The sequence below is a fragment of the Phalacrocorax aristotelis genome, chromosome 6 (assembly GCF_949628215.1).
Source record: "Phalacrocorax aristotelis chromosome 6, bGulAri2.1, whole genome shotgun sequence".
In the NCBI taxonomy this organism is placed as follows: Eukaryota; Metazoa; Chordata; class Aves; order Suliformes; family Phalacrocoracidae; genus Phalacrocorax; species Phalacrocorax aristotelis.
In genome coordinates, this window is record NC_134281.1 from 46424624 (window position 1) to 46452487 (window position 27864).

The window sequence follows — 27864 nt, forward strand, 5'->3', positions numbered from 1 at the left end:
GACTTCCATTTACTGTTTAAATGGCACTTGGTAAGCAACCAGGCACTTGACTGTTAGCAGGGAAATTGGTGGGGCAGGGTGTGTGAATGGGGCCCTGGGTGCTCTTCCGGCCACTGTTGGCTGTTTTTGCTTGTGTATTGGTCAGAAAGCGGATGGTCAAATAATGCAGGATGGTTTCTGGTATGTCAGAGGTGTTGACCCAGAGATGGTGAGGGGTGACATAGTTGTTCAGATGATGGGCTGCAGAAAGTGCCTGGTGCTTCCCCTTGCTTGCATTACTTTGTGCAAGTCTGGCATGTGCCCAAATGTTAGATTTACTGCACAAAGAAAAAAATAAATACTGTGTGTTATGCACCCAGTATTTCTGAAACTCCCAAGAAGTACTAGAGTTACTAAGCACATGCTATGTAAACGTATTTCTGTGCAGGGAATCCTGGAAACACAGGGTCCCTATATTAAACAGGTTATTTCTCCTTAAATCATATGTAAAATATAGCAGGTGTATACATTTACGCAGGAAATCTTCTGACCTATAAAGATGTTCTTAGTAATTCCAGTGATTATTTCTTGTGTTTGGAAAAGTTGTGGGAGGCAACTGGTAGCTGAGAGGCAGCAAGTCTGTTACCATGTAACTGTTGCATTTCTTTCTATAGACATTGTCCATGTTTCCCGCACGGATTCTGAGATTACTGGAGTTTGTTGGATTTTCTGGAAACAAGGTAAATGTGCACTAGATATTACTGGTATGTTCCCCTCACTCTTTAAAAATGGAGACAGGAGTTTCTCTCTTCTTCCACACGTTAGTTGTAACCCTCTGAAAGGCTCCGGTTGGTATCACATGCGCGCTGTTGGCCTGACACTTTCATACAGCTCAGTTTTCCTTTCTGTCTTTGTCTGAACTATTTAACTTCAAAGATTGTGATACCATTTGTCAATGATGATACAGTTGTGAAACATGATAAAGCCAGTGGCTAATACAATGATGTTGGCATATTTAATTTTTTAGTTAGTGGTCTTTTGATGTGCTTAGCAATGATGTACTTGTGCTTAGAAATCCATAGCCCAAAGTGTACTCGAGCCTTTAATATATTAGCTTATTTGATAGTTACTGTCATCGTATCTGAATGTCCCTGACAGGTTCCTGCATGCATCCAGTCAGGAAAAAAAATTAAATTTATTTTCTGGTTGTTTTTTTTTTCCTTCTCCCTGTCTTTGATAGCAACTGATAACTTGAGTGTGGCACCTGAACTCTCTTTGCCTAAAAGAGTGAGTGCTTTTTTGCCTAGAGAGTAACCAGTCTGACCTATGTTGTTTGTCCATGCAGTTTAAGGACAGAAGTTGAGTCACGAAGTACCCGTAAACTTGCATGAACATGAGTTATTCTTCAGGGCAGATACACAGAAAGTGCTGTGCTAGGTTTTTGTGGATTTGTTGTTTCAAAATAGCATACTAAATTGATGGGAATATCTTAGACTTGATACCTTGTGCCTGCCCTTGTCTCGTTCTGCCAGCAGGACATGAGATTCACTCAAGGCTGGGTTCCTGGATTTAGAAAACATGGTCCATTCAACCTAAACCACTAGTCACATTTATTTCTTAAATGCTGGGTAAAGTGAATGCTTGATGTCCTGCAAACACAGCAAAAACTGTATAAACAAGTTTAAACTTAACTGTTTTGTAATGCTTTTTATTTATAAAACAAGTTTCAAGGAGGAAGTTGTTTCCTTAATCAGAGCTGCAGCCTTACATGACGGGTGGATGAGTGTCATCACCATTTTATTAGTTTACAGGAAGGATCTTAGATCTGAAAATAAAATGTCTTGTTTAAAAGCAAGGAACTTTTGGCAGAGCATGGATTAGAACTTGGAAATTTCCAGGAGATGACCAGGAGCTGTTTCACAAGCAGTAGAGGCAAAAACCAAACAGTTCTGCCTGTCAGTTTGGAAAACAAAGAGCATCTAAAGCAAAATATTCTCCTAGAAATGTAAGGGCAATTCCCATACCAGCAGAGTTCTGAGAATCCTTTGCTGAACACTCATCTTATTACTGCAGATGAAAATTGTCCTTCTAATTTAATTTCTCTTGTTTTCTTTTGGCCCTGGGATTTCTTGTATGGCTATGAGTGGGCTGATATTTGTGTTGATGAGTCAGCTCCTGTTCCAGTTTTTTAATAACTCACTGAAGTATGACCTAGATTAACAAAATTTAAACAAAAACCTGCTGTATTTTAAACATGTTGTTCAAAGTTCATTGATGGTCATTTATTTTAACAACCTAAAAAAGCCTTTCTGTATTTAACATTTGTGAGTCAGATGCCTAAAGCCAAAAGCAAAATTGCTATTGCATTTGCAATCCTTACCAGTGGTGGTTTTCCAAAGCTCACAAGAGGAAGCTGTGCCCTGCAGTACAGACAGGAGTCTAGAAGGTGAAAGAAACAGTGACAGAGGAGGAGAGGGAAAGTGTGTGCGTCATGTGCTGTACCCCATCCAGAAGAAAGGAGTTTTGAATGCATCTGTGTTTGGTCTTGCAGTCTTTTCCATTAGATGCTCATGGTGAGCATCAGACTGCGCAAAAGACAAAAGAGCCAAGGTTAGTGCCTTGAGCTGTTTACAGCTTACCTGACAGCTACAGTGTACTGGAGGACAGCTTGCTTTTGGTATGGATCATGTGTTTATTAACACTGGATATAAAATTGCATTGTGATATCTTCCACAATACTAATCTGCCTTGAAGCCAGCAGATTTGCCCCTAGGGACTCTTCTTGTCTCTTGGACATGACATGTCTGATAGTAAATGAGGACATGCCCAAAGGTCCATTACTTCCTAAGCCATTTGTGGGCACTGGGGACAACGTGATCAACTTAACAGCTGTCTGGAGACTCAAAATAGGAGGTAGGATAAGATCAAGAAAGTATAAAAATAGCCTGAGGCCACGTTTGTTCCCTTCGGTCCAAGATGTGCCAGTTGTGCCCTTCTCACTGTTCGAGCTCCTTTCCCCTGAAGCTTTAATCAAAATATGGGCTTACTTGTGTTTAAAGGCATAGGCCCTGCATTTGGGCATTGAGATTCAATGAATTTTGCCCAGTTTTGTGAGATATTTTTTGTGGGCAGAGGTATGTATTACACACCGTCACGTACGCCATGCTGGAGGGGCATGCCTTCTTCACTCACTGGGCCATAGGTGGAGTATGTGTCCCATCTGGACTTTTTGTGTTTAATGATAACTAACTTCTGGTGTGAGGTCAGAAGAGTCCTTGTACTATCTCCTGTCTAAGCACTGAACCCTTCTTACTGGACCCTCTGCCAGGTCTCAGGCTTATCTTTACTCTTGCCCTTATTTTATAGACAATTACAAATACTGTGCTGCTAAACTGTAGAAAAGTTTGATATGAGCCCACCATTTGTTAAGTGCAATTTGTCAGAGGGTCAGCTGACAGCATGATTTCAGGGGAAGGCAGGAAAACTCTCAGATAGAACCAATTTTTTCAAATTATACTTTTTGATGTGGGAGGACATTTTTCCCAAGGCAGCTGAGCTGAAGAATATTTTTCATGTCTCAATTTGTAATAAATTGAATTTGTGTCCCACTAAGCATCTCTTTGATTTGCATTTTGGTCTCTTCTGGAAATGTTAAATGAAGGTTAAATCTAAAATTATTTTATAAGATACATTTAAATGCCCCATCTACCAGTTTAATTAGTCAGGTCTTCATAGAAGCGGTTAGTAGTATGCATCCTCCTTCCTAAACCTGCAGTAATGTGATCAGGTCATGGGGCATGAACGATGACCTTGCTTTTCTTTCATTGTCAAGATTCCTAATCAAAAGAGAGTGATATAAAAATATCATTCAAGAACTTTCACTTCAGGAAAGTAGATGGATTTAAGTCAGCAACAGCTGAAATAAATATGAGCCAGTCTCAGTGTTGCCTGATAATGGTTTTGAGCATTGTTCTTGTTCGTGCTGCATTCACTGTGGGAATCCCCACTCCTCATGTGCGGATTCCTGAATGAGAGAGCAGTGGATGTCTTGCAACAAGGATCAAATCGATGAAATACTGACATAATACAATGTAGTGACAGTCTTGGGAATTAAAAGGTTATGGGATATTTTGAGCAACTTGCACAGAAAAGTGAGATTATCATATTGGATCACATTTGCCTATAAGAAGTGTCATTGCTCCCTGCTCTGCTTTATGCCCTTCAGAGTAACTTACATTTTGTGTGAAAACAAACTAAATGTGTTAATGTCATTTAAGTATTTTGAAAAAAATTATGAGCATTTACTGCTTTGACATCTGTTTTATATTGTAGCAATATGCCCTGTAATAGGCTTTGTTTAGAAGCTCATTCCTGGTGTTTTGGGATTGCTCATATCACCTGTGGCATAGGTGTGGGACATATTTGTGAGTTATTTATGGTTAGAAGGTGTGTCCTAACAATTACATATAATATACTCACTTAGTGACCGGCGGCAGTGAGTGTAGTTTGTTTACGGAGTTACTTCTTAGGCTGAAGTAGTAGCTGCTTGTGATTTGATTCTGAGATCCTCAGTTTGATCCCCAGTGAGGATTAAATGGACGTAATAGTACTGCCCAACTCATGGTACCTCACTTAGCTGATTAGGTTTGCTGGCTAATCTCCATAGGCTCCTTGTGGAGAAAGAGTAGGTGCTTGAAAAAGTGATTCATAATGTCTGACCTAGGCTTCTGTGCTTGGTCATTCCTTGGAGGAGTACCTCTGTCTCTGCCAGCCACAAAGGGCGGCTGGCTGACTGCATGTGGTATCTAAAACATGTTTCCCAGCGACACCCTTCATCATCCCGCTTTCCTGGGGTTCTTATAACAACAGAAGCAGTTTGCAAGAGTTGTTTTGAGGACAAACAGCTTTATTGTCGCCTTTTCTACAAGCAAGCATTGTAATACTAACAACTGCTTCTAGATTTCTTTTTTTCAGACTGTTTCTACTGATTCTATTGTTACTGTAATATAGAAAGTTTGGGGTATTCTAGTGGCAGAGTGGAAAGTAAACTTTTTTTAATACCTGGACCAGACAAAATAGGATTATGGACATACCACAGAGTGAAGTAACTTGTTCCATGAACTTCCCATACCATTGTTACATTGAGTGTAACTACTCAGTTTAAGAATTCAGGCTCAAGTATGCCAGATTTGCAGCCCTCTTCTGATGAATGGGCAATGTTCTTAATCCAGTTACTTAACAGTTACTGCATCCTGGAAAGCAGTCCCACGTAGGGTGGGTGTGGATTGCATTCCTTGTCCATACAGATGATAAATTTGTGTTTGGCTGTATTAAAACATATTTTTGGGACTGAAATACTTAAGGGAGATCAACTTGACAAATTAAGTTATTCTATATGAGTAATGCAGTCTGTTTCTCTATCATTTTTAGTGCTGTTCACAAATGAGATCACCAGCCATTTTATATGTATTTTTATATTATATGGAAGATATCAATCACTGTAAGGCCTAGTACTGATGTCAGTAAAGGCTTAGTGAAATATCCAGCCTGAAGACTTTTCAAATGAAATAATGTACTTTGGAAATCTACTTTGGAATTTTTTTTTCTGCCAAAATTAATTCCACAGAATTTTTTTGTCTTACTTCTACCTTACAGTGCTACTTTTTTTTTTAAAATCCAAATATTTGTGGTTCCTCTGGGCAGTTTAAAGAAACTCAATATATCTTATTTTGTAACTTATCTGCATCAACCAAACTTCTGGTCTCAGCAGAAAATGAAATTGGCTTTATTTTGCCGAGTGCTTGTTTCCCATTAAGTCATTGATTTTCAGTAATGATTTTACTATCTTTTAATTTCTTCTGAAATGACTTGCACATCAATATTTTCATTATTTTATCCAGGCTAGATGTTACACTAATTGACCTGCAAATATGTGTGTTAATGGTATCTTTCCCTGCAACAGTAATTCATGTAAAATATTAAGATTTTTTTAAAAACACAAAATAACTGTATTTTCACAAAAACAATTAACCACACTAGTTAAGTGCAAAAGTACATGTATGATGCAAATTAGAATATGATTTCAGGGTTTACACAGTAAGTGGTAAAGGTGAGGTAGCATAACACCCACCTGTTGGCAAGGACACACAAAAGGTGAAAATCTGTGAAATCATGCTCCAAGTGTTCTCTCTGATACCTTCTGCAGTGGCTCTGACAGACATCCCTCAGGGTCCCTATTTATAGTGTAGCTGGTTTGAAAGGATGTCCTTCCAGTCACATATATCATCCAGTAAATTTCCATTGCAGTCATAGTGTAACTTTTAAACAGAATTTTCCCCAGCATACAGTGGATGTCTTACTGTGCATATTAACTAGTAGACAGATCCCATGTTTAATGTTTGCATATTTATATTCTCGCTGTTGATACCATGGAACCAGTCCTAGAATGGGCTGCTAAACGCTGTTGCCTCAGGAACTTCAATCCTTAAAGCTGGTTATCTATCATGCTGTCACTGAATATGAACACAATGTTATACTTGATTGCTTTAGTTCTTCCCAAAGGGAACAGAAATATTCTTCTTTTCATCATATTTTTCCACTGGTGTTAGTGGGCCAGTATCATTGCAAAGCTCCTTTTGCTCTTAACATACTTAAGAACATCCTTTTGCCCTGTTATCCTTTGCCCTGCTAGTTGCAGATTTTTTTTCTTGACAACTTTAACTTGCTTATGCAATGAATAACAAGCATGGGTACACTGCATAATGGCAACATGTGTTATTTGCCTTGCGTTTCAAAACTCTGTTTTTTTTGTTTCTGGAATGATGTTTAGCAGCACTTGGATGATAGTGATGAGGTGTCTAATATTCTCTTATGTTAACCAAGTAATAAATCCCAAGTTGCTGCTCTGTCATCGGATGTTCTCCAGGCTAAGCAGTAACTCTGTGAAAAACTGTTAGATAATTTCGTATGTGTGTTTTTATGTTTGATTGGTATGTAAGCAATGTATGTCAGTGCATTTTGGGAATTTGGTGAGTGAGCAATCTGTAGATGACACTGCAGAAGTTAACAAACTAGCAAAGTACAGCTTCGGTTCTTTTGCAGTACTTTTTCCTCCTCACCTCTCTTTGCACAGGAGCATGGTCTGCTGCAGCTTCAAGAAGGAGCATCATCATACAGCTTTAGGTCGGTGCTGTGTACCATGCTGTTGCTTTGCTATCATACTTTCATGACCTTTGTGTTAGGTAAGATTGTTTATAATAACTCTTGGATATGATTAGTGGGACACGGGGAAAAAGATCACCTATTTGTTGGTGAATTGTTTGTTCGTGGTCAGATTAAATATTAACTCATTTGTGGGTGATTTTACAATAGTGATCGTAACTGAAGAGAGCGTCTTAATCTTCAAAATGGAGGTTTGTTTAACCTAAAAATGGAGGCAATGGGATAGCAAAGGAAGTTCTGAGAACTAAATCTGTCTTCAGTAGTCAGGTGCATTATTTGGGAGGTTAAAACAACAGCTGTAGGTGATGACTTCCTGAATACTTTGTTCATGTTTATATGTCATCCCTGATTTTTCTGGGAGGTGGTAGCTTCCTGCTGAGATACAGTTCCCTGTTGTCTCTTGCTAAAGCATTCTACAAAATGTGTTGGGCTGTGCATAAGTGAATTGCTGGCTTAGTGCAACACCAACCTGTATTTATGCCTTACTTATCAGAGAGAGGAACTTAGGTATTGGCCAGATGAGGATGGCGGATGAGTACTTCGCGTTCTTTTTTCTTTTCTTACTATTTTTATCACTTGCATTTTTATGCATTCTAGGGACAGGAAAAGGAAATGTTGAGGAGGCAGAAAGACTACTTAAGCCTTATTTGGCTCGCTATCCAAAGGTAAAATGAATCATAATTTAGTTTGGTATGATTGCTAAATGTCTTCTTGCCAAAACTAGACTGTATGGACAGCTTGAAAACTGTTATAGAATACTTGTATTTTTATTATTATTTATTACAGGGAGCCATATTCCTGTTCTTTGCAGGCAGGATAGAAACACTAAAGGGTAATATTGATGCGGTAAGTAATCCTTTTGCTCTTGGGAAAGTAAGTCTTGAAAGCTTTAGGAAAACTCCTCCGGGAACAATGTTTCGTTTTTGGCTAATGCTTCCTGTGGCTTTGGCCTGAATGTAATTTATAGTTTATGAATTACAAATAGGAATTTTGCAAACTATTTTGACTAGCTTGTTTGACCAGCTGGTTTTGCTATTCTTCCCATTTTCTGGTGATAATCTAGTCTGCCAGTATTAATGACACAAGTTTTCTCATTGTCTTTACTATCCAGAAGTGAGTGATGCATTTAATAAAATCCAGTGGTAACCCTTTGCCTTCAGTCTGAGTGGAGAGTCGTACAAGACTTGAAAGAATTAGGGAGGTGAAGAATGCATATCCAAAATACTCTGAGACAGAGTATCAGCTGGTGTGCAGCGTGGTAGCTCCCTTGAAATCTTTGGAGCTGCAACAATAAATGTCAGCCGAGCATCTGTCCTTTGACTTCAGTTTCCTACTTTCCCTAAACACAAACATTCATTTTGCCTATGCTTAGGACTCAATAGAACTTCCACGAATGGGGAGCTCTGTGGCAGGGGTAAACTTGCTGACACCAGGTTGACTGTGGAGCCAAGGATCTCTTACGTGAAGCCGACAGACGTGATTTTGGGGGATACTGGGCTGTTAATAATTTGGAAGGTGCAGGAGCCACGCCAGCAGATTGTGGAGCCCCAGTGTCTGTTACAGCACTGGTATATGTGCATTTACACATGATTGAGGTAGTGTTTGGAAATCTCTGTGTTCAGGCAGTTAATAGGTATGAAGAATGTTGCGAGGCTCAGCAGTACTGGAAGCAGTTTCATCACATGTGTTATTGGGAGCTCATGTGGTGCTTCACCTACAAGCGCCAGTGGAAGATGGCTTTCTTCTATGCTGACCTCCTAAGCAAAGAAAACACTTGGTCAAAGGTAAGTCAATTGGAAAAGGAGGGCAGAAGGCCCTGTAGTATCTATTAACTTTCAATCAGATTAAGTTGACTTTTTGTGGCTTTGAAGCTTTTATAGCTTTGAAAATGAAGATTGGAAAACAAAACCTGGTCTGCTGTGACTCTTATAGAACAATGTGAATTGTAAACATTCAAATCTGAAGAGATTGCGGGCAAACAGAAATCTTTCGGGCCTGACTTGTAGATGAACAGCAGCTTATTCTGCTGTGTGTTGACTGGTTGTGTCATCAACACATTGCAATTAATGGCACAAGTTCCCACAGAACTCCTACAGCCAGGGATGCGCCACCTGGCTGAAAGCTTTAATATCCTGAAATGCTGTAGGATTAATATTAACCTGTATCCTTTTAAACTGCATGTAGAGCTTTTTACTATATTGCAGGGGCCTTAGAGAAGCAGAGATGATGCTTCCTATTAATATGTCGTCTACAGTGCAACATGATAGTAATAAACTGGTAACTATGAGCTAAATGAAAGATGGTCAGATCTGTGCACTGTTAGATTGTGGTGTAAATAAATAATCACAGCTTAAAATATTCTAGAAAACTCCTGAAATGTATGATTACTATAGACTCCTTAAAGCAGTACTCAATAAGTCACCAACTGTTACTCTCTACTGTTGCAAGAATTGTAACATCCTCTGTTGCTTTGCTTGCCTTGGTTGCTGAATGTATGATTGCTCAGGAATCCCTATGAAATCAGTACTTTTATTAATATGAAATCATTAAACCCTTCAAAACTGTTTCATGTTCTCTAGAACCTAGTATTTGGGATATGCTACCAAGTTGCGATTGGACACACAGACTATATAATAGTATTGCTTTTTCTCTGAGCATGACCTTTTCATGGGTTTCCTAGAATGTGTTCCTGAGAGTAATAAAAACTCACTTTTACATGGACATGACATTTGTTCTTGGAATGTGGACATAAACTATAAGCTGATATGAAGTAAACAAAGACATACATGATAAAAAATTCTATATTCCGCTTTCTAAAATACTTACCTTCTGCTTAAGATTTTATAAGATGACTTCTGTGTCAGCAAAAGCAGCAACTTCGTCCTCTTTGTTGCTGTTTTGTGCTTTATGTCAATAATGGTGATGCTGTAAATTGGCTTTTCTGTACAGATATTCTTGATTTGCATTTGCAGGCTACTTATATTTACATGAAAGCTGCTTATCTCAGTATGTTTGGACCAGATGACTGCAGTCCTTTTGGAGACAGCGAAGTTGAATTATTTAGGTAAAATTTGCTAACTCCCAGTTACAAGAGTTTCCTGTCTTTTCACAGCACAGTGTTGGGGGAAGAGGCAAAACTATTCATAAACAGTTCAGAGGATCTGTGCAAGTAGCTTTGGATTGGTAAGAAATTGCAGAATGAAACATTCCTTTAAACTAAAGTGGACCCTGAGTTCAGACAGCAGATTTCCAGTGGCCTGGAAATACTTTAGAGACAGAATATTAGGTCTATCAGCCATACAGTGGCTGCTGCGGTGCATGTAATATCCACATCCTTTTTCATTTTTTCCCTTTAATCAAAATGGCATGCAAGATTTGAAAGCCTGCAATGGATTATGCTACAAGATGTGTGCCTCCTTAGTGGAGACAGCATCAGTACAACTTAACTCCTGAGTTTTGAGTCTGAGAGGAATACGAAATAGTTAAATGTGCAAGTGAATATATGCATTATTAACACAGTGAATTAACCTAATTGTAATGTTATACTCAAAAATGTCTAAATTTTGCTGGGCCAAAGAAAATTGATTACTTTGTTTTTTACAATTTTTCTATAAAAATCTAAATATCACTTTCTTATGTGCTTGCAATATATTGATACTTTTCAGGCCTTCTGTATCTTATGTAATCATTACAAGCAGATTTCACTGGATTTGGGATCCATTACAAAGTGAATCAGTTTGGTCTTTGGGAGAATGGGAGGAACAGTGAGAAAAGCTAGTTTGCCTCTTAGTCTGTGAAGAGAGATGGCCCTTTTTAAGTTAGGTGCATCATCTGATTTATTTTTTGGGTGGGGAAGAGTCCCTCTTCCTCCTGCTTGATTAAAGCAGGAGCCTAGAATGAGACGTGCCCTGCATAAAGACAGCTTTTGTGAATATGCATTGCTCAGCTTCCCTAGAGGTAGCAATTGCTCAGTGTGTAACAGCTTTTTAAAGTTCTCTTTGGTCTGATTTTTTTTTCTTTTTTAAAGTTTTGAATGTGTGTTCCCCCAAGGTTCACAGAGGAAAATTTCCTTACATTTTCCTTTAAACTTTCAGGGTTGTTCCCAGTTTGAAACTGAAAATTGCAGGGAAATCACTGCCTACAGAAAAGTTTGCAATTCGGAAAGCTCGACGGTATCTTTCTTCAAATCCCATTCCTTTGCCTGTTCCACCTTTGGTAAGTTAAAATTACACACACACACCCTTATTACCATTTTTTTAATTTATAGAAATAAACCAGAGATAATTAGAATAGTATCTTTCCACGTTTCTAAGGTAAAACCTCTGCAGGAGACTGGAATGTTCCCAAAGCAAAGCCAAATGAATGCGAGGAATGCTGTAAAACTGGGGCATGCACCAGCCACAGGGAACTAAGCCAGTTGTTTGTGACACGTAAATGTGTTGCATGTGTAACTCATTATTCCTGCTATAGACCAGCATGCTCCTAACAGCTTTCTTTTGATTCCCTTTTGAGGAACTTTGCCCTAGGTCTCTTCTGTCATGTGTCCTTTACTGAGACTACTAAAAGAAGACTTTAAGGTACAAGTTGGGGGGGGACAGATGGGAAATCAAGGAAGCAATGCAAGAAGCAGGGACTGCATGTAAGCATCTATTTAATGTGCCCTTGAATGTTTGCTATTTGGTGCTCTCCAGAGCAACCCATGGGTGCTGGGATGAAACAGCCAAATCCTTTAGCCACTCCAGAAACCCATTGCATGCTGTTGTTTTTTGGGGGTTGGTTGGTTGGTTTGTTGGTTTGTTTGGTGGGGTTTTGTGTTTTTTGGTGTCCGTCCGTCGTCGTCCCCCCCCCCTTCCCAGTAATGCTGGCCAGTTCCCTGTGGCCAGATGAGAACAGCTGCATAAAGCACCCATAGGCTTGCTCATGGTGCACTCACAAAAATGTGTCTGCAAAGAACATAAGAGGATTTTGACTCCTCAGGTTTGTCAAGTGCAGCGGTGTTAACATTTGCAGTGCTTTGAGCTGCTGTGTTTGAGAAACAGATGGATAATTAGTAAATACTCTTTAAGCAAATGCCTGAACAAGAGAGCCTCTTGGAGACACCAATGAGTAGTCATTTCTCAGCCCACCAGCTGGGTATGTGACACAGTGCTTCTTGAAGAAATATGTTTGTTACAGCATAGCGTGGGTATTCACTAGGGACCGCTTCCCACTAAGTCATAAGACTGAAATGAGAGAAATAATTAGGTTACTTTGATTTGCCTTTCAGGTTTCAGAGATTGTAGAGAGTAAGAAATGTACACACCTGGGGTTTAGCTGGGGCTATTCTAATGGGATTTTAGCAGAACAGGTTTCAGAGCTCTCCTTGGAGTGGCCGGGCACTGTGTCCTTTGGTTCTGCTGCAGTTGCATTTCTGAGGCAGCAGATGCCGCAGCTGAACAGTTAAAAGCGCTCCGAGGGTGTGGAATTGGGTGCAGAATCTCATCTCTAGGACTTTTCTTTTCACTGTGAAGGGACTTGCTGAGAGGAGCAAATCCTCAAGCAAGTCTTATCTCAGAGATTTAGCCCAGAATAAATGTAATTTGAGTAATTTTGTGTCAAAACCGTGTTAACAAATCTGCACTAGATACAGTAAGTTCAGCATGGGTTTTCCAATCAATAGAGACCAGATGGTGAAAGCAACAGTGACTGGGGTTAACATACTGTTTCATCTATTCTAGCCTGACAGCTTTTTGTACAATAGTTCCAGAACTCAGCTATTCTATACAGAAATTTTATTGAAAAGCTTTAAATTATCAAATACAGACTAGTTTCTATAAATAAATAGAATAAATAACTTGTCATGAGGACCAGTTGTAAGTTTATATAGTATTTCCATCTTAAACTTTATGATTGCCAGTGGCAATGGGCACATTTGGTCTGGTGATATACTCTAAGAGAGAACCCCAATAACAAACAGGAATTAAACCAATAGTTTTTAATAAAATTTATTCTATAACAGTTGAATAAGAAAGAAGTTACCTTCTGTGGGAACATCAAACAAACCTGAGGAATCTAAGGCGTTTACAGTTCAGCTCTAAAATTCTCTTGGTTTGTCTGAAGCTTGGCTTGAAGGTTAGGGTTTTCTGTTTTGTTTTCCTTAGATTTTATATTTTTTCTATGGAAGCAATACTTTGTACTTATTTATAGTTACTACTGCCCTGGCTAGGACAGAACTGAAAAACAAGAGGAGACCTTAATCAAGGGAAGTTAGCCATGTGCCATGAATGTTTTAAGACTGTCTTTTGTTGGTACTTGCCTTGGTCCATAAGTGAGATTGTGTTTGCATTCTGTTCAAGCAGTCTATCTTGCACTGTGTGTAGTAAATGGCTCTTCAGTTGTCTTCCAGGGCTAATTTGTTCTGAAAACCATTGTAACAAGTTTTCAGTTGGGATGAAAATATGTTTTGACAAACTGACTTTTTATTTGAGGAATCTGTAACTTTTTCATCATACAGAGATCGACTCAAGTATTTGATAACTGCATTTATCTAGTACTGTAATTAATGATGCTGTCATTTCTCTCTGACCGTAGGAAATGATGTATATCTGGAATGGCTATGCTGTAATTGGAAAATGTCCCAACTTAACAGAAGGCATGTTAGAGACTTTAATTGAAGCAGAAGAAGCACTGGCAAGAAGTTCAGGTAATCAATGATACGGTTTAAGCAAGTATTTTACAGTGCAATAGCTAAAGATATTATCTGTGAATAGAGAGAGACACTTATTAGTAAAGTTAATCTGATTATAGGAGGAATGCAGATGATGAAACCATAGACTGTTTATGCAGATAGGAATAATGTTCCTTTTTACTATAGCAATAACTTACAATAGCAGCAAGTGGTTTTACATCCACAGATGTGTATTAGGAATAGTTTATGACATGTATTAAAGGACTGTTTATTTTACTAGATCAAAATCAGCATATGCATTGCCTTGATTACTTGGATCATGAAGCTTTGTTATCCTCAGGTACTGTATCTCAGTTTTTAAGGATACATAGGAGACAAAAGTCAGTCTGCTGTTTTAAAGTGCTGTTAATTTATGATGTGTCCTTGGGCTGAACAGTATTGGTGTGTCAACAGTATGCTGTAGAAGGCCGGGACACCAGGGATGGCTTCCTTTGCACTATGAATGAGCATAAGTTAGGGGACAGTATTGAACAGGAACAGGCTCTGCTACCACATCTTCTGTCAGTCTGTTAATTAGCCATCCGTGAGAAAGTTCAATTGATGTTCATTTCTTGCCAATTTTTCCCAACTCTTGGGAACACAACCAGTCTGCACAGCTTTTATCACAAAGTTTGGCCTTACTAAATATTTTATCTTATTATTATAAACTACCTTCCCACAAAAGGATCAAGCCTCTGTTGACAAAGGAATATGTGCTAAAGCACTGCATTGCAGTCTTTTCTAGGACCTTGGTCTTCCTGTGCCCATTGTGTTACACAAGATTTGAAAGGGGATAGCTAAAGCTATCCTTTTTAGTTAATTGTGAAAGAGAACAGAAAAATATTTCCAGTGAAGACATCTTAGAAGGTTTTTGACCCTTTCACTTTCTTTGTCACCCGTTTTGCTACATTATTTTGAGTAAGTGAATTATTTCTCTATTCCCTTTTTTTTAGATGGTAAATTGTGGGTAAGGCTGGCTTTTTGTAGGGACTTGTAGAAGCTGATTCATGTTTATAAAACACTATGAGGACATGTAATCGAAAAGTGGGATATATTTTAAATATGCCAACAATTTAAAGAATTACCTGTTCCAAATAGTGACTTGCTGTTTCCAGGTGTCATGCCTTTCTTGAGATGTCCTGACAGAGTTTGAAGCTAAACTATTGTATTTTCTGTCTCACTGTTAGATTTGTAATGCAAGAATCTAACCCTATAAAATAATTAATCTGAGAATGTGCTCCTAGCAGTGTTATACCATATAAAATATAAAAGAAAGACTGTTAGTGGAAGTAGTGTCTAGAAATGCAAATCTGATATGCACAATTGTGTCTAGGATAGGTCCCTAAATGTTTGCTTATACAATCCAGGGTGGTTTGTAGGACGTAAGTAGAGAAAATACGTCCATGTGAACGTGTTCATGGGACAGATGTCCAGAGAGACAACTGATCTGCTTTTTTTTCTTTAATTATTCTTATGAAATACCTCTTATGTGACCCTGAGTCATCTCGCTGTGCACATATTTAGCGTGTCAACTTTTGCCCTTTTCCCTGTTCCTTCTGATTTAGTTTGCTTTAGGCTTCTAAAGCAACTTTAGTTAGTCTTTAGGCATCTTGCCTCAGATTTGCTTTGGTGACACATGTATGTAGGTGTGGGACTTAGCAATAGGAGTGACTCCAACTGTAGGATCAAGGCCTCCAACTGCACAGTCCAAAGGGAAGCAGCTGGTTCATGCAGTGTCTGTCAGCATTTTATCAGCTGGCGTGGTAGAGGAAGAGCCAGGTAAGGATTGGAGTAGTGGAAACAAGGTGAGATTCAGTAGCACACAATGCACAGCGTTGCACATTTTGCAGAAATTCTTATTACCTAGTATTTCATGAGTTGGAAATGAGCAAGCAAGCTGAAGATTTTGCTTTGTGAACTTTAAGACTATGCTGCCTATATGGAGTAGCTATGAAAAAGCCAGGTGTTTTCTTTGAAATGTATCATGCAAAAATTTTCAGGTGGAGAAAGGTTGTTGTTAGTCATGACTTTGAACTAGGCACTGGTGAGGCTGGTAAGACTCAGCACTCATAGTTAGAAGTATAAACTCAAAAGAGGTGAAAAGAAGGTAGGGTGAGAAGATGAGGGGATGTGAGCTGCAAGTAGCAAACTTTCGCATATTTTTCTTTAGTCAAAGAAAGATGGAGAATTGATAAAACACTTGCCTATGAATAGGTCATGTGACTAGAAGTCAAGGAAGAAGAGCTATACATACTAAAGGGCAATAAAGGCATACGGTTAAGAGATTTTAAGTTGAACCTCAATACTGCCAAAGTGGATGCTTTAAGTTAGTTTTTAGGTGTTGGAACAATAAGGTTGTGGAATAGTCTTTCAGTGGGAAAAGGGAGGGAAAGAACAGCCCAGCAATTTTTCGATAAAGTTTGATTGATTTATGAAAAGGTGGATGTATGTTTGTCTCTGCATGAAATGAACCGAATTGACCAGTTAGTTCATTCTGTCCTGTGTTCCAGTAAATGGATCGTGCTCACGCCTACCTATGTAAAAGTTTTCCTACAGGTAGGAAAGTCTCTGCTGCTCTGGAGTTTTCTAAAATGTGCCATTTACTTCATCTTTCAGCTACAGAATTACTAGCAGATGACCAGTGTGTGATAAAATTGTTAAAAGGTTTATGCCTCAAGCATTTGGGCAAGATCTCAGAAGCAGAAGACCATTTCAATTACATCTATTTAAAGTAAGTTTTCATACCTGGCATATAGGAGAGCTCTTGAATTTCTCGGTAACTATTCATCTCAAGTAAGAGGAGATGCAACCATGATATGAATAGAAAGGAGGGGACTGCAGTGTCTTCAGTATTTATTTCAGTTGCTTTGATATCAAGGAATTGCAATTTTAATTGCCAGTGTTGTCAGCCATGTATGGAAGAACAATTGCAAATCTGTGCTTTTTACTGAGCTATTTTCCCATATTGGGGGACTATACATGCATAAAATTTTTGAGATACCACTTCCTTTTTTTCACCTGCTTCATCTTACCAGTCATGAAGAAGCTGTACACAAAAAGCCAAGTGCAGTCTGCAGAGGCAGATGGCAGCACGATTGTACTTGGAACTTCTATGCAACATGCAGTGAATGGCATCTCTTTTTGTCAATTCATATGGATAGAGTTCATAATATTGTAATCTTTTCTAATAATTCCCTGATAATAAAGGCAATATTTCATAATCCTGAGAAATAACATAATGTGTCGGATGGTTATGCAAAACACACATTTGAAAACCTGGAATGTAGCTTTAGATAGAGAATGTGACAAGTGTCATAATAGAGACTTGACAGCTCCTTCTGATCTTAGCTAATCTAATTATTTGTGTTTGGAGCTGTTAAATGAAGGAAACAACATATTATTTCAAGATCTTGAGGCTATTTCTTTTCCAATGCAGTGAGAAGAAGGTAAAATATGACCATTATCTAATTCCAAATGCCTTGCTGGAGCTGGCGATACTGTATCTAGACCAGGATAGAAGAGAAGAAGCAATAAAACTACTGGAAAGAGCAAAGTAAGCAAGTGAAAAGTCTGTGCTGATGCCTGATGGGTCCATATGGTATTCTGGTTAGCAGGAAGCAGAAACATTTCATTAATACCGTGGAAACTCATTGTTACATTTATTTAATGGAAGCATGCATGCACTAGTTTTGGTTTGTACCTTTCTATTGGTAGAAATTATCTGATCGTTCAGTCTGTGACTTACCCATCCATTCTGGTAAGAGCAAAAAAAATTTTAAAGATGTTAATATGAATGTCAAGGGCTTCCATAAGAAATAATCCATGTATAACAAAATGTAATAATATTTGTAGTCTGTTTACTTATTCATAAAAGATGTATTGGATTAAATCAAAGCTCTGTGTTATGGCTAAGATAGCATTACTCTAATTGATGGCTAGCAGCGCTGTTTTCTTTCCTTGATGAAATACATTTAAGGTAATGTTTCAGGTTGCGTTTACTATCTTTGTATTGTTTCATCTGCATCTGAAAGGCAACTGAAATACCTGCTTCTACTGTTTTGTGGGATTGGTTTTTCTAGCAAAGTAGGTTTATCAGGAATAGTTGGACTTGATCATGTATGTTCTCTATAATAAAATTAACAAAATATGGGGGGGTGGAGGGAATCCAAACCAAACAACCCTCGCCGCCTTCAAGCATCCTGCAGCAGGGTGGTTCACCCCTCTGCCTGGATCCTGAATGAGTCCAGATGTCTCCATCTTCCCAAGTGCAGAGAGCCGCACCAGTCACTGCCACAGGTGTTAGTAGCTACAAAACTGATGTCTGGCCCCAAGTTTCAAAGAGGTCAGGTAGAATTTTTGTGTTGAGCTTTTGTCCAAGTCAGTCCACTATGCAAGACGGAGTGGTCAGTCAGCCTACCGAAGATTATGCCAAGAGCCTGTCGACACAAAAATTAACATATTGCAATTCTTAATCTCCTATGCTTGTGAGCCTGGTTCTCTGTAGACTCATGGAAGATATTACGAAGAGCAAAAATTGCATTAGCAAAACGCTATGGAAAGTGTTTCAGTTGGTTTCATATTCTTCAAAGCATGCCTCTCCTCCTGTACTCATTTCCTTAGTTCAAATCTCTATTGAGATCTAGAAATTGGTGATTCAGAGCTTCTCATTCCATCTGGTACTTCTGTTGCTTGCTGCTCAGCCATCGCACCTTTCCCCTGATGGCTCTGTGTGGCTCGGGTCACAGGCTGCCTTGAGGGATGGCGTTTAGCTTAAAGAAAAGCACCAGCAGACAGCAGCTCTTAAAAATCTGTTGTTACTCAGTGAATGGAAAGCTAATACTCAGACACACTATGCTCAAAGAACTCATGGAAACTGTAATAATATGCAAAAAAAACCCAACCCAACAAACAAACCACCAAACACAAAACCCTTCCTTGTTTCAGTCAGTCGTAAAAAATGCAGTCCATACATTTCCACCTGTGGCTGCTACACTGCATTAAAATGCACAGGGTTTGTAAGCTTTCAGCTAAAAATGCTGAATGTCTTTGCACCCACGAGAGGGAGGCGCATTGTCCACAGTAGGTTTCAGGACTGCAGAATTATGTTTGCAGTTGGCAGGAGTGCAGACGAGCACTCGGCTTGTGCATGACGCTTGATTTGCTTGACCTAAATCCACATACTGCTGCTGGCTTGAATGATTCAACTCTGGGATAAAGAGTGGAATGAGATGATAAACAGTTTTGGCTTGGTCATCCATGGAAATATTTCTATCTGTATTACTGTAAGCTACCAGCAAGAATATCAGCCTACTGAGGAGAAGTACAGTATCTGCATGACAAAATCTACTTAATTTAAATAAAAAACTTCAGAGAGTTTCAGATCAGCATGCAGTACAACCCAGTCATCTCCTTTTCTCATTCAGCCTCTTGGGTATTACATACATAAAATTATAAGCTGGTGTAGGATGGGTGTGGAATTTCTTGTTTCCACCAAGAGACTTCCACTGCCATAGCAACAGATACCATGCTTCCATGCTTGATTCAAATTATGAATTTTGAACCGAAGTGCTTTCAAGGTATATAGACTGTTTAATACTTAATGGTTCTGTAAAGATGACAAATAGCTCTAGAAGAAAATTAGCGTGGTCTAATCTTTGGTATCTGGATTCTGTATCGATCCTGCAAGAGCTGACATGCTAATTCGTATTAAGTAGGATCTGCACTTTCTATGTGGTCCTATGGGGCAAAATTTCTTCTTTTATATGAGCTTGTCCATGAAAATACAGATACTTTTAGTGTTTCTGTAACTCTTCAGAGTGTGACATAGCTACTGGAGACTATTGGCAGATGACACTGCTGAGTCAGCCACTAGATGTTTGTGAGGGAATTCCTGTCAGTCTTTCCCCAGGGTGGTGAATTGCTCATCGAAAGCTGATATGGAGTCTCATGTGTGCCCACTTTCTTTTTCCAAGCTTCTAGGGCAGCAAATTGTCTGGCCTTATTTCCTACACACAGTACATATTGTTGACAACCACAGGATGCAGGTGGGGTGTTCCCCTCTTCTGAATCAGCACAGCTTCTCTCTTTTTCTTCCCCCCCCCCCCTTTTTTTTTTCCTTTCTTTCCTATTTTCTCTACTTCCTTGAAATGTGTCTGATGAATTAAGCTGAGTCCATTTTATTAGAACGATAAAAAAAAAAATCCTGAAAATGTTTGTATTCAAATTTGTCAGTTATACTGGGGGGGGATCTAATTTCTGAATGTAAACTAAGTGGATGTTATAGATATTTAATGTTAACTCAATATTTTGATTGAGTGGAACAGATTCAGTTACTTATTAGGCTATATTTTTCTGGTAATTGCCAGACAGTGGAACTACAAATAAAGAACAAAGAGCTGTATTGTTTGGCTAGGAACATATGCCTTGTATTTTAGAGTAGGCAACAAAGGAGCTTGTGAAGAAAAGCTTTTTTGCTGTCTACTGTTGTTCTGCTTAGAACAATAATATAAAGATGACTTGTTAAAAATATATATATTCATCAGACTGATCTGCTTTTGTTTTAGACAAAACTACAAGAATTACTCCATGGAAACAAGAACACATTTCAGAATTCAAGCTGCCTTGCACCAGGCCAAATCCCCCCCTGAAAATGGAATGCACTCTGGAGCCTCAGCAGTGTCGTAACTTTTTCTTCTTTGATGTCCTGTTTGTTGCAAACTTTGGTGCAGAAAATTACTGACATTTTAGAATTATTTTTCCTTCTCTTTCAAGTCAGTTGGAAACCAAATCATTTAAAATTTTAAAGGTGATGCATAAAACATTAATCTAGTGTAATAACATGGCAAAAACCCAGTCAAACCAACCATAACCTGAAAAACATTGTTTTTCCAACGGTGGCTTTTTGAATGCTTACATCTGTGTAATTAATTTTTCAATCATGTGTGCCTTTTTTCTTGCTTTGGCAACATTTACTAAGCAAGCTACAACATAAAGAGGAACAATTGAAAAAAAACCAAACAACAAAACCTGAAAGATTCATGGATTTAATCTCAGTTGGCTATAAATGTTTGAATTCATACTGCTGGGGGCTGAGAAGGAAGCATCACTTTTTCCAAGTACCTACTTAGCTGAAATGATGCGAGAAAATCTCAGTGCGCAAGAAACACAGCAGGGAGGAGCTCTGAATCCTGGGCGTTTCCAGTTGTGCATCGAAAGCTTCTCTTTACCAGCTTTTACTTGTCACATTTTTGCTTCTATAAGAAACTCACTGGTGAAAAAAATGGTCTCCCTTATGAAGTGTCTTGACTTTTTCTTTAATTTGGTTTTCCTGTCAAGTCTGCTGCTTGCAGCAGCTGAATGATTTACCATGGATTTGATGGGGGCAGGGTGATGACAGTATAAAACTGCATCACCACTTCTTTGACAAGTTTAAAAATGGGAGGTCCTTAGGAAACAGGTTTTTTCATAAGAACGAACATGATTGAAGATTATATCATATTTAAAGGACAAGTCCTTGAAGGTCACTTAAGAAACAGCAATATTGCTCTGGCTGCACAGCAGTATAGAGTTACTTTGACCATCAATTCCTCCTTAAAACAATTGTTCTTAGGTTTGCCTAACTCGAGACGTCCATGTTTAAAGAGATCGTATGGCCATGTTTCCTGTGTTCAGAAGCTGGGGTTGGAACAGGCAGTCTTGGCACAGTGCTCTCCTTTTAACAAAGGAGAGCCCTTTATCTTTTAGCTCTTTAGTGATCTTTCGGGGGAATTCCTATGTAAGGGGCTTTGAGAATAGAGCAAAGAGCTAGCTCTGCTTTCCAGTGCTGTCTGCCATAGAATTGCTGCTTTTCTGCAAAACTGTTGAAGTCAGACATAACACATTTGACTCATATTTACCGCTCTCCAGGCTAGCTCCATGTTGTATGCCTGTGGTTTTTTGGGGCACACTTCTACCTCCCTTTTGAAAGAGCTTCTTCCCCATGACCTGTTCTGATATGTGGAGATGGGAGGTCTTCTGACAGCTCTTTTACTCCAATGGAAATGTTTGTCAGGAAGATTCATGTCTATGTACCTCATAGTGAATATTCTTTCTAAAGTGATTGTTCCCAGCGGAAGAGAAAATTGACAGTTTATAGCTCTGCTTTTACCTCCTCTAAGGAAATTACATTGTTTTATAATTCCAATTTAATATGCAAGGAGACAGAACCACCTGTTCCTCAACACAGAGAACCCGCATTGTCTTAAAAATAGACACCCTTTATAAAAGTCTTCCCAAGGTAAAAACATTAGATGAAGAATGAATTTTTTTTATAGTTACTTTCTCAGATAAATTCAGTTCAGATAAATTTCTCAATTCAGATAAAATTCAGTATAAAGTTATGCTATTTACATATTGCACATCAAAACTGAAGTGTAAAAATTCAGTCATTCTTTGTATAGAATAAAAAAGATTCTTGTTCTATTTCATGCATGTAATGCCTCTTCTTCCAGTTGTGTCCTTTTCAAATATTTTGGCAGTCTTAGCATCTTTTAAGCAAGCAATGCCATGAAAATTAGCATAAATTGAACTTTGCAGAAAGTGAACAATCCTTCCAACTGTAGATTCATCTCTCAAGGCCACTGAATCTATGAAATTTCACCCACAATCGAGTTTTGCCTGATCTTAGATACCTCACACAAAGAACATACTGTGCGGTATGCAGCCAGCTTCCCTGATTGTTTGCAGTGATGAAAATCCTGAGATTCTCATAATCCTCTTTGGTCGACCACAAACACCTGTCGAACGATGGACCTGATCTCCAGCTTCAGCTGAGGGGTTTGTAACAGCCATGATCAAGTAGTCCGTGCTTTCACTCTGACTTTCTAGCTCGCAATCAACAGAAAATATTCACCTTCCAGATGCTACACTAAAGATTTACGGCCTGTAATATTCTGAACTCAGTAAAGGAAGATAACACCTTGCATGAATGGAAGGTCTGGTACATTGTCACTGTATATGTTTTTCAACATGTTACATTTCGAATTGCCCGCCATTACTCTGTTCATCAGTGTACTTCATTTTGATTCTGTTCTGTGACTAGAGATCAAAAACTCAGTGGTTTCAGTCTGGGCTGGAAGGCTGATGGGATTGTTTTTCCATCACTTTTCCTGAAGCTGCTCCACACTGCCTGAAGTGGCTCTCCGGAATGGTAAATTGTTTCATCTGTTTGGAGTCCCGAGTATAATGAATTAAAGAAAGCATTCAATATGTTCAGTATATCCACTTACCAGAAAATAGCAGGCACTCTAATGAAATCACAAATCAAGGATTTTCAGCATGGCCTAAGATTCAGGAAATGTAAGTAGTACTTCAGTTGGATATAGCCAACACCTCATTTGCAGAAGCAGCACTTCCTTCTGCTTTCAAACACTGCATTGCCTGAGCAATGCTAGAGAAACCAACTCTGCGTACTAGGCTTCAGCCAGCAACTGCTGGTATCAATTCTTCTCAGTCCTCAGCAAAGCCAGAGAAGTTAACCAAAGGCAAACTACTAATTCACATAGCAGAAAACAGTTTTCTGCACTTGGTAGGACCTTTATCATGAAACTTACAAACTGTATTTCTATGTATTTTTTTTTTCAGTAGGACTGATAAGTGGTTTCTGGACAGTAGCTGAGGAGGTGTAGAAATTCATACTCGGTTTCCTGGATGCCTGCAGCAATTGCCATGGTGCCCCACATGATATCGCTATGCCATCTGGAAGTGGTAGTGGTCAGGAAAGGAAAAGCGGTAAAACAAGCATCGCTTTTATCATTAGATCTGATATGTGGAATCCATGTATGTATGGTGTCTCATTAAACTGAAGGGAGGGTATGGGCTGAAAAGCCAGCAGCTTATACTGAGGTCTAACGAGGTGTAACTATATGAACACCTCGCTACTATAAATAACACTAGATGACATAACCTGTTGGATGAAGAATGGTGGGCTGGACCTGAACCTAGTCACAGGTTTTCTTGATGATCTGAAGAGATTTTGATGAAGTCATAAACATGATACAACTACTATTACTTAGAAACACCCACTTATGATTGCTCAACTAAACCAGTAGCATAGGAACGTGCTTTGATTTATTACTGATACACAGTTCTATTACAATCTACAATTAATGCATTTTGTCATGGATGATTAGTTTAAAGACTGTCCCATTCTGATACTGCCTAGCCTCAGGTTGTTTACAATGCAGTGATAGAGCATTCAAAACTTTCCTTAGGAAACTTTCCCTTTTATAAAATATAGCAGCATAGAACAGGATCATATCAAACATTTCCTCCCATTTCATACAGTTTTCAGCATTAAATCCTATATTAATTTGAGTGCCTTTTTAGTTGGCCTGGGTCCAAGACCACTGAAAGGTCATGGGATGATAGCTTTCACAGTTTGCATGCCTCTGGCCCAACAGAAGCATCAAGTAATGTTCCTCTGTGTGAAACAAGGCTTTCCTAGAGGTCGGTCCCAGAATGCAAAAGGCATTCCTGAGAGTTTAAACACAACCCTGTCAGCCTCCAGTTCCACCTGCGAGATGCATGCGTTTGCCTTCTCAAGCATAAAAACAGAGCAGCAAAGCAAATGTATATGAAATGACCAAAACAATGCGTTCCACGCAGTTCCCCCTCTGGGAGGAAGAGGAGAAGATAAAGAGGTGAGTCATGCTGTTCACAGCTGTACAGGAAAACATCACTGATGAGCAAGATTGGAAAACCTGAACAGACTAGAAATGAACTTGCTTCTTTTCTCATTATGTTCTGCAAATACCTTTTTGTGATATATTAAAGCAAAGTGTGTATTGGCAAGTATTTTAATTGAATGATTTGTCATCATAAAATATTTTTAAGATGCTACCTGGGTTTGCTTCAGGTGTTTAAAAAAAAAAGACAAATACAAATACTGTCTTTCAAAAACATGCCCAGTCAATCACTGTCTCCAAGATTTATGAACAGCAAGAGAGCTAATAAATACCTGCATTGTACTGTAGTAAAATTCTGCATGGTGTTTGCTCCAAATGCAACAATGTTTTTGTAGGACTAGGCTGTGTTCCACTATTTTCTGGGTACTTAACTTTCATTCCTGGCTAAACACAGGCAAAATGTTTCTTTAGCGTTATGTATTGTGTTCAATTCTACTTGCTTTGTCTCTCCTTAACTATTTTACAGAAATAATACGAATCAAAGCAGTCACACACACCCCTGCATGCTCTCTTTATGGTCTGCTTCAATTCACAAATGAAAAAAAAAAGTTTATCTCACGTTAGTCAAGTGCTGTGACAACAGCTTCGGGTCTGTGGCTGAAAAGCAGTGTAGCAATGTGGTGTGAAAGAGTAGGTAAGTAGAAGCTGCAATATTCTGGACAGTTGTCATCCCTTTTATCCTGTGTCATGCAGGGTGTGAAGGTAAGAATGACTTCCTTAGCGCTGAAGCTGTATGGGATGTTTGTCTGCAAGCGCTGAAGCCACAGGGGCCTTGCTTGGTGTGACAGTGTCATAGGGGCAGTTCTAGGATGAGCTGGTGTTTTGTTTGTGGATGTGATGCTTTTCCTGACATTTTGGTAAAAATGTCTGAAGATCCTATCTGAAGATGCAAAATAGGAACTTCTTCTCTAACCGTTATTCGGTAAATCATTCTAGAGAGAAGCAGCAATGCTGTTTAACTCTAGAAGATTAATATATGGATCACGTTCAATATCATCTTAATTTGGGTACAGTACCCAGTACTGCTGTCATCGCTTCCAAGGTTACACAGCCTCTGTTGGGCAGCTGTGAAGTTTTTTTAGAAGCAACCAGCAGGGCAAGTTACAGGTTGGGTATTTGCTTTGGGCTTCATTCTTACCGTTCATGGATCCTGGGTCTTGGGTCAGGTTTCCGTTCCATGATGCTGGGCTCATCGCTAATGCAAATAATTCTTGGTATTCCTAAGGAACAGCAGGAAGCTCACGTGTGCTGCCTTTGCTGCACGTCTATTGAAAGTGTATCATCTGTGACACACACACACACAAAGAAGTATATATAGGCATACACAAAAAGTATATGTATGTATATTCACGTACACCAGTAGCAGGCTCTATAGCCAAAGCTTTTTGAAAAGTTTGTCAGAACTGTTTGAACTATTAAATTCAGCACTTAAAAAAAAAAAGTGAAATACATGAAGCAAAATCTTCTTTGACACCTTTTCAGATGATGGCCAAGGAAAATACAGGGAGGTTAAGGGCCTTTACTAATGGTTTGCTGTGGGATCATAAAAGAAACAGAGTATCCCAAAACAAATGGGCAATCTAGCAAGAGCCCGGCCATGAGGTAACCTCACCAAAAAGCAGTTTTAGGCTGGAGAGTTCAAGGGCATCAGTTTTTACTCTGGAATGACTAGCAGGGCCCTGCGTCAGGGGGACAGCACCTGGGATGGCTCTGGCCTGCTCAGAAAACAGTTTCGTGGTGATTCATCATTTTCCCCTGAATTTCTGCCTTGTATGTCTTCCTCAATCTGCTTACCCAGTGTGAGTTCTTGGTTGGACAGGCAGCTACCACTGTGTAGCAGAAGGTAAGAAAAAGATGCTAAAAAGGTGGATGTGTGGCTGTCTTTCTGCAGTGAGAACCCTGGCAAAAGTGGCTAGTGAGCAAGAACAGGGCCTGCTGTATCCAGGAGAAGTGCTTGGTGTGGACAGGCAGGGTGCATGTAATGTGCACAGTGAATTGAACATTTACTGTTGTGTGCAGAGTTGTTGTTGATGTGCCTTATTTAAACTGAACACAAATATTTTTCTAGGGGCTGGTGCTGCACAGAATAGGTTTATCAAGTTAGTTCTACTTGTTTTCCAACTGAGTGGACAGAGAAGGTTTGGGGGCTTTTTGTTAGTTTAGTATAGTAGTTCCACTCTTGCTGAGTAAGTACATACCTCTGTGCTGCTAGAGACATGTACGGGCATTTCACAAGTATTGTTTTTCATTATACAGATTCTTCGCTGCAGCTTTTAGCTAAGTGTCTGTGCAAAGCACAATAAATCCGTTGCTAGCATGCAAATATAGTTATTCTGCTTAAATCAAAAAGATGCTTTTGCAGAGTGTTTGGACTGGTCTTTTTATCAAAAGGCACTAACTTTGCATTTCATACCAAGAATTGCAAAGCCCCTAACTCTTATCCCAGAACAGGTTTAAATGTAAGATAACCTGCAAAGGATAGTTAGCATAAATTATATTCTTCAAAGTTAAATGCTGTATAAAAGGAAAAGTTAATCCTCAAAGCTAATTTTTATTCAGGGTATTAAGAAGTGTCCTTCTGAACAGATTTTATTCATATTTTATTAAAAACATACATACTAGTTGATAACCTATTTAAAAAAAGCATGGTGTTCATAATAAACTGTATTTGTAATCAACTAGCATCCACCTTGCTTCTAAATCCATTTTAATCCAGAATTTACCTGATGAGAGGCCTTGTCTGTTTGGTTTCAGCCATCTTGTTATTTAACTGACATTCTGACTCAGAAGAATTTTAATCTTTACCACGATTGCACAAGGACAGGAAATGTCGAAGTCTTGAAACTGTGGCAAGTAAGTTCAGGTAATCGCTTAGACTAGAAATGTACACTTCGACCACTGCAAAGGGAGACCTGTCAGCCTTCCAAACACATAATTGCTTTCAGCCCTGGGAAGCTGCAAGGCAGTAGGAACTTTTAAAACCCTATGTGGTTAAAGCCTTGCTACAACGCTAGTTCCCCACAGAGAAATTCTCCAGGCTTTTGTTGTTGTTTATGTATAAATTTTATTATTCTCTCCCAGATATGCATAATGAACTGGCAACAAGTAATAGGGATTATCATCCTTAGATGTAAAATGATTAAAGTGGTAATTCCAGTAGCCTGCAAGCATAAAGGTCTGTCTTTGTAAAATTCATTACTTGTCATTGCATCTCTTTTGTCTGAGATTTGTGGG

The 27864-nt window shown here is 38.9% G+C and overlaps 1 protein-coding gene across 3 annotated transcripts in view; it reads left to right on the plus strand.

The window, feature by feature from the left end:
• The window catches only part of TTC39A (tetratricopeptide repeat domain 39A), a 52733-nt gene extending 29863 nt beyond the window's left edge, over positions 1 to 22870 (plus strand). For all 3 annotated transcript variants that reach the window (XM_075097647.1, XM_075097649.1, XM_075097648.1), the window contains 11 exons: positions 654 to 719; positions 7112 to 7220; positions 7798 to 7865; positions 7987 to 8046; positions 8823 to 8984; positions 10173 to 10264; positions 11295 to 11415; positions 13771 to 13882; positions 16523 to 16637; positions 17343 to 17459; positions 20470 to 22870. In XM_075097647.1, the coding sequence (XP_074953748.1) occupies positions 654 to 719; positions 7112 to 7220; positions 7798 to 7865; positions 7987 to 8046; positions 8823 to 8984; positions 10173 to 10264; positions 11295 to 11415; positions 13771 to 13882; positions 16523 to 16637; positions 17343 to 17459; positions 20470 to 20590 (1143 nt within the window). In that variant the 3' untranslated portion in view covers positions 20591 to 22870. The remainder of the gene's footprint in view (positions 1 to 653; positions 720 to 7111; positions 7221 to 7797; positions 7866 to 7986; positions 8047 to 8822; positions 8985 to 10172; positions 10265 to 11294; positions 11416 to 13770; positions 13883 to 16522; positions 16638 to 17342; positions 17460 to 20469) is intronic.
• Positions 22871 to 27864: the final 4994 nt, after the last annotated feature.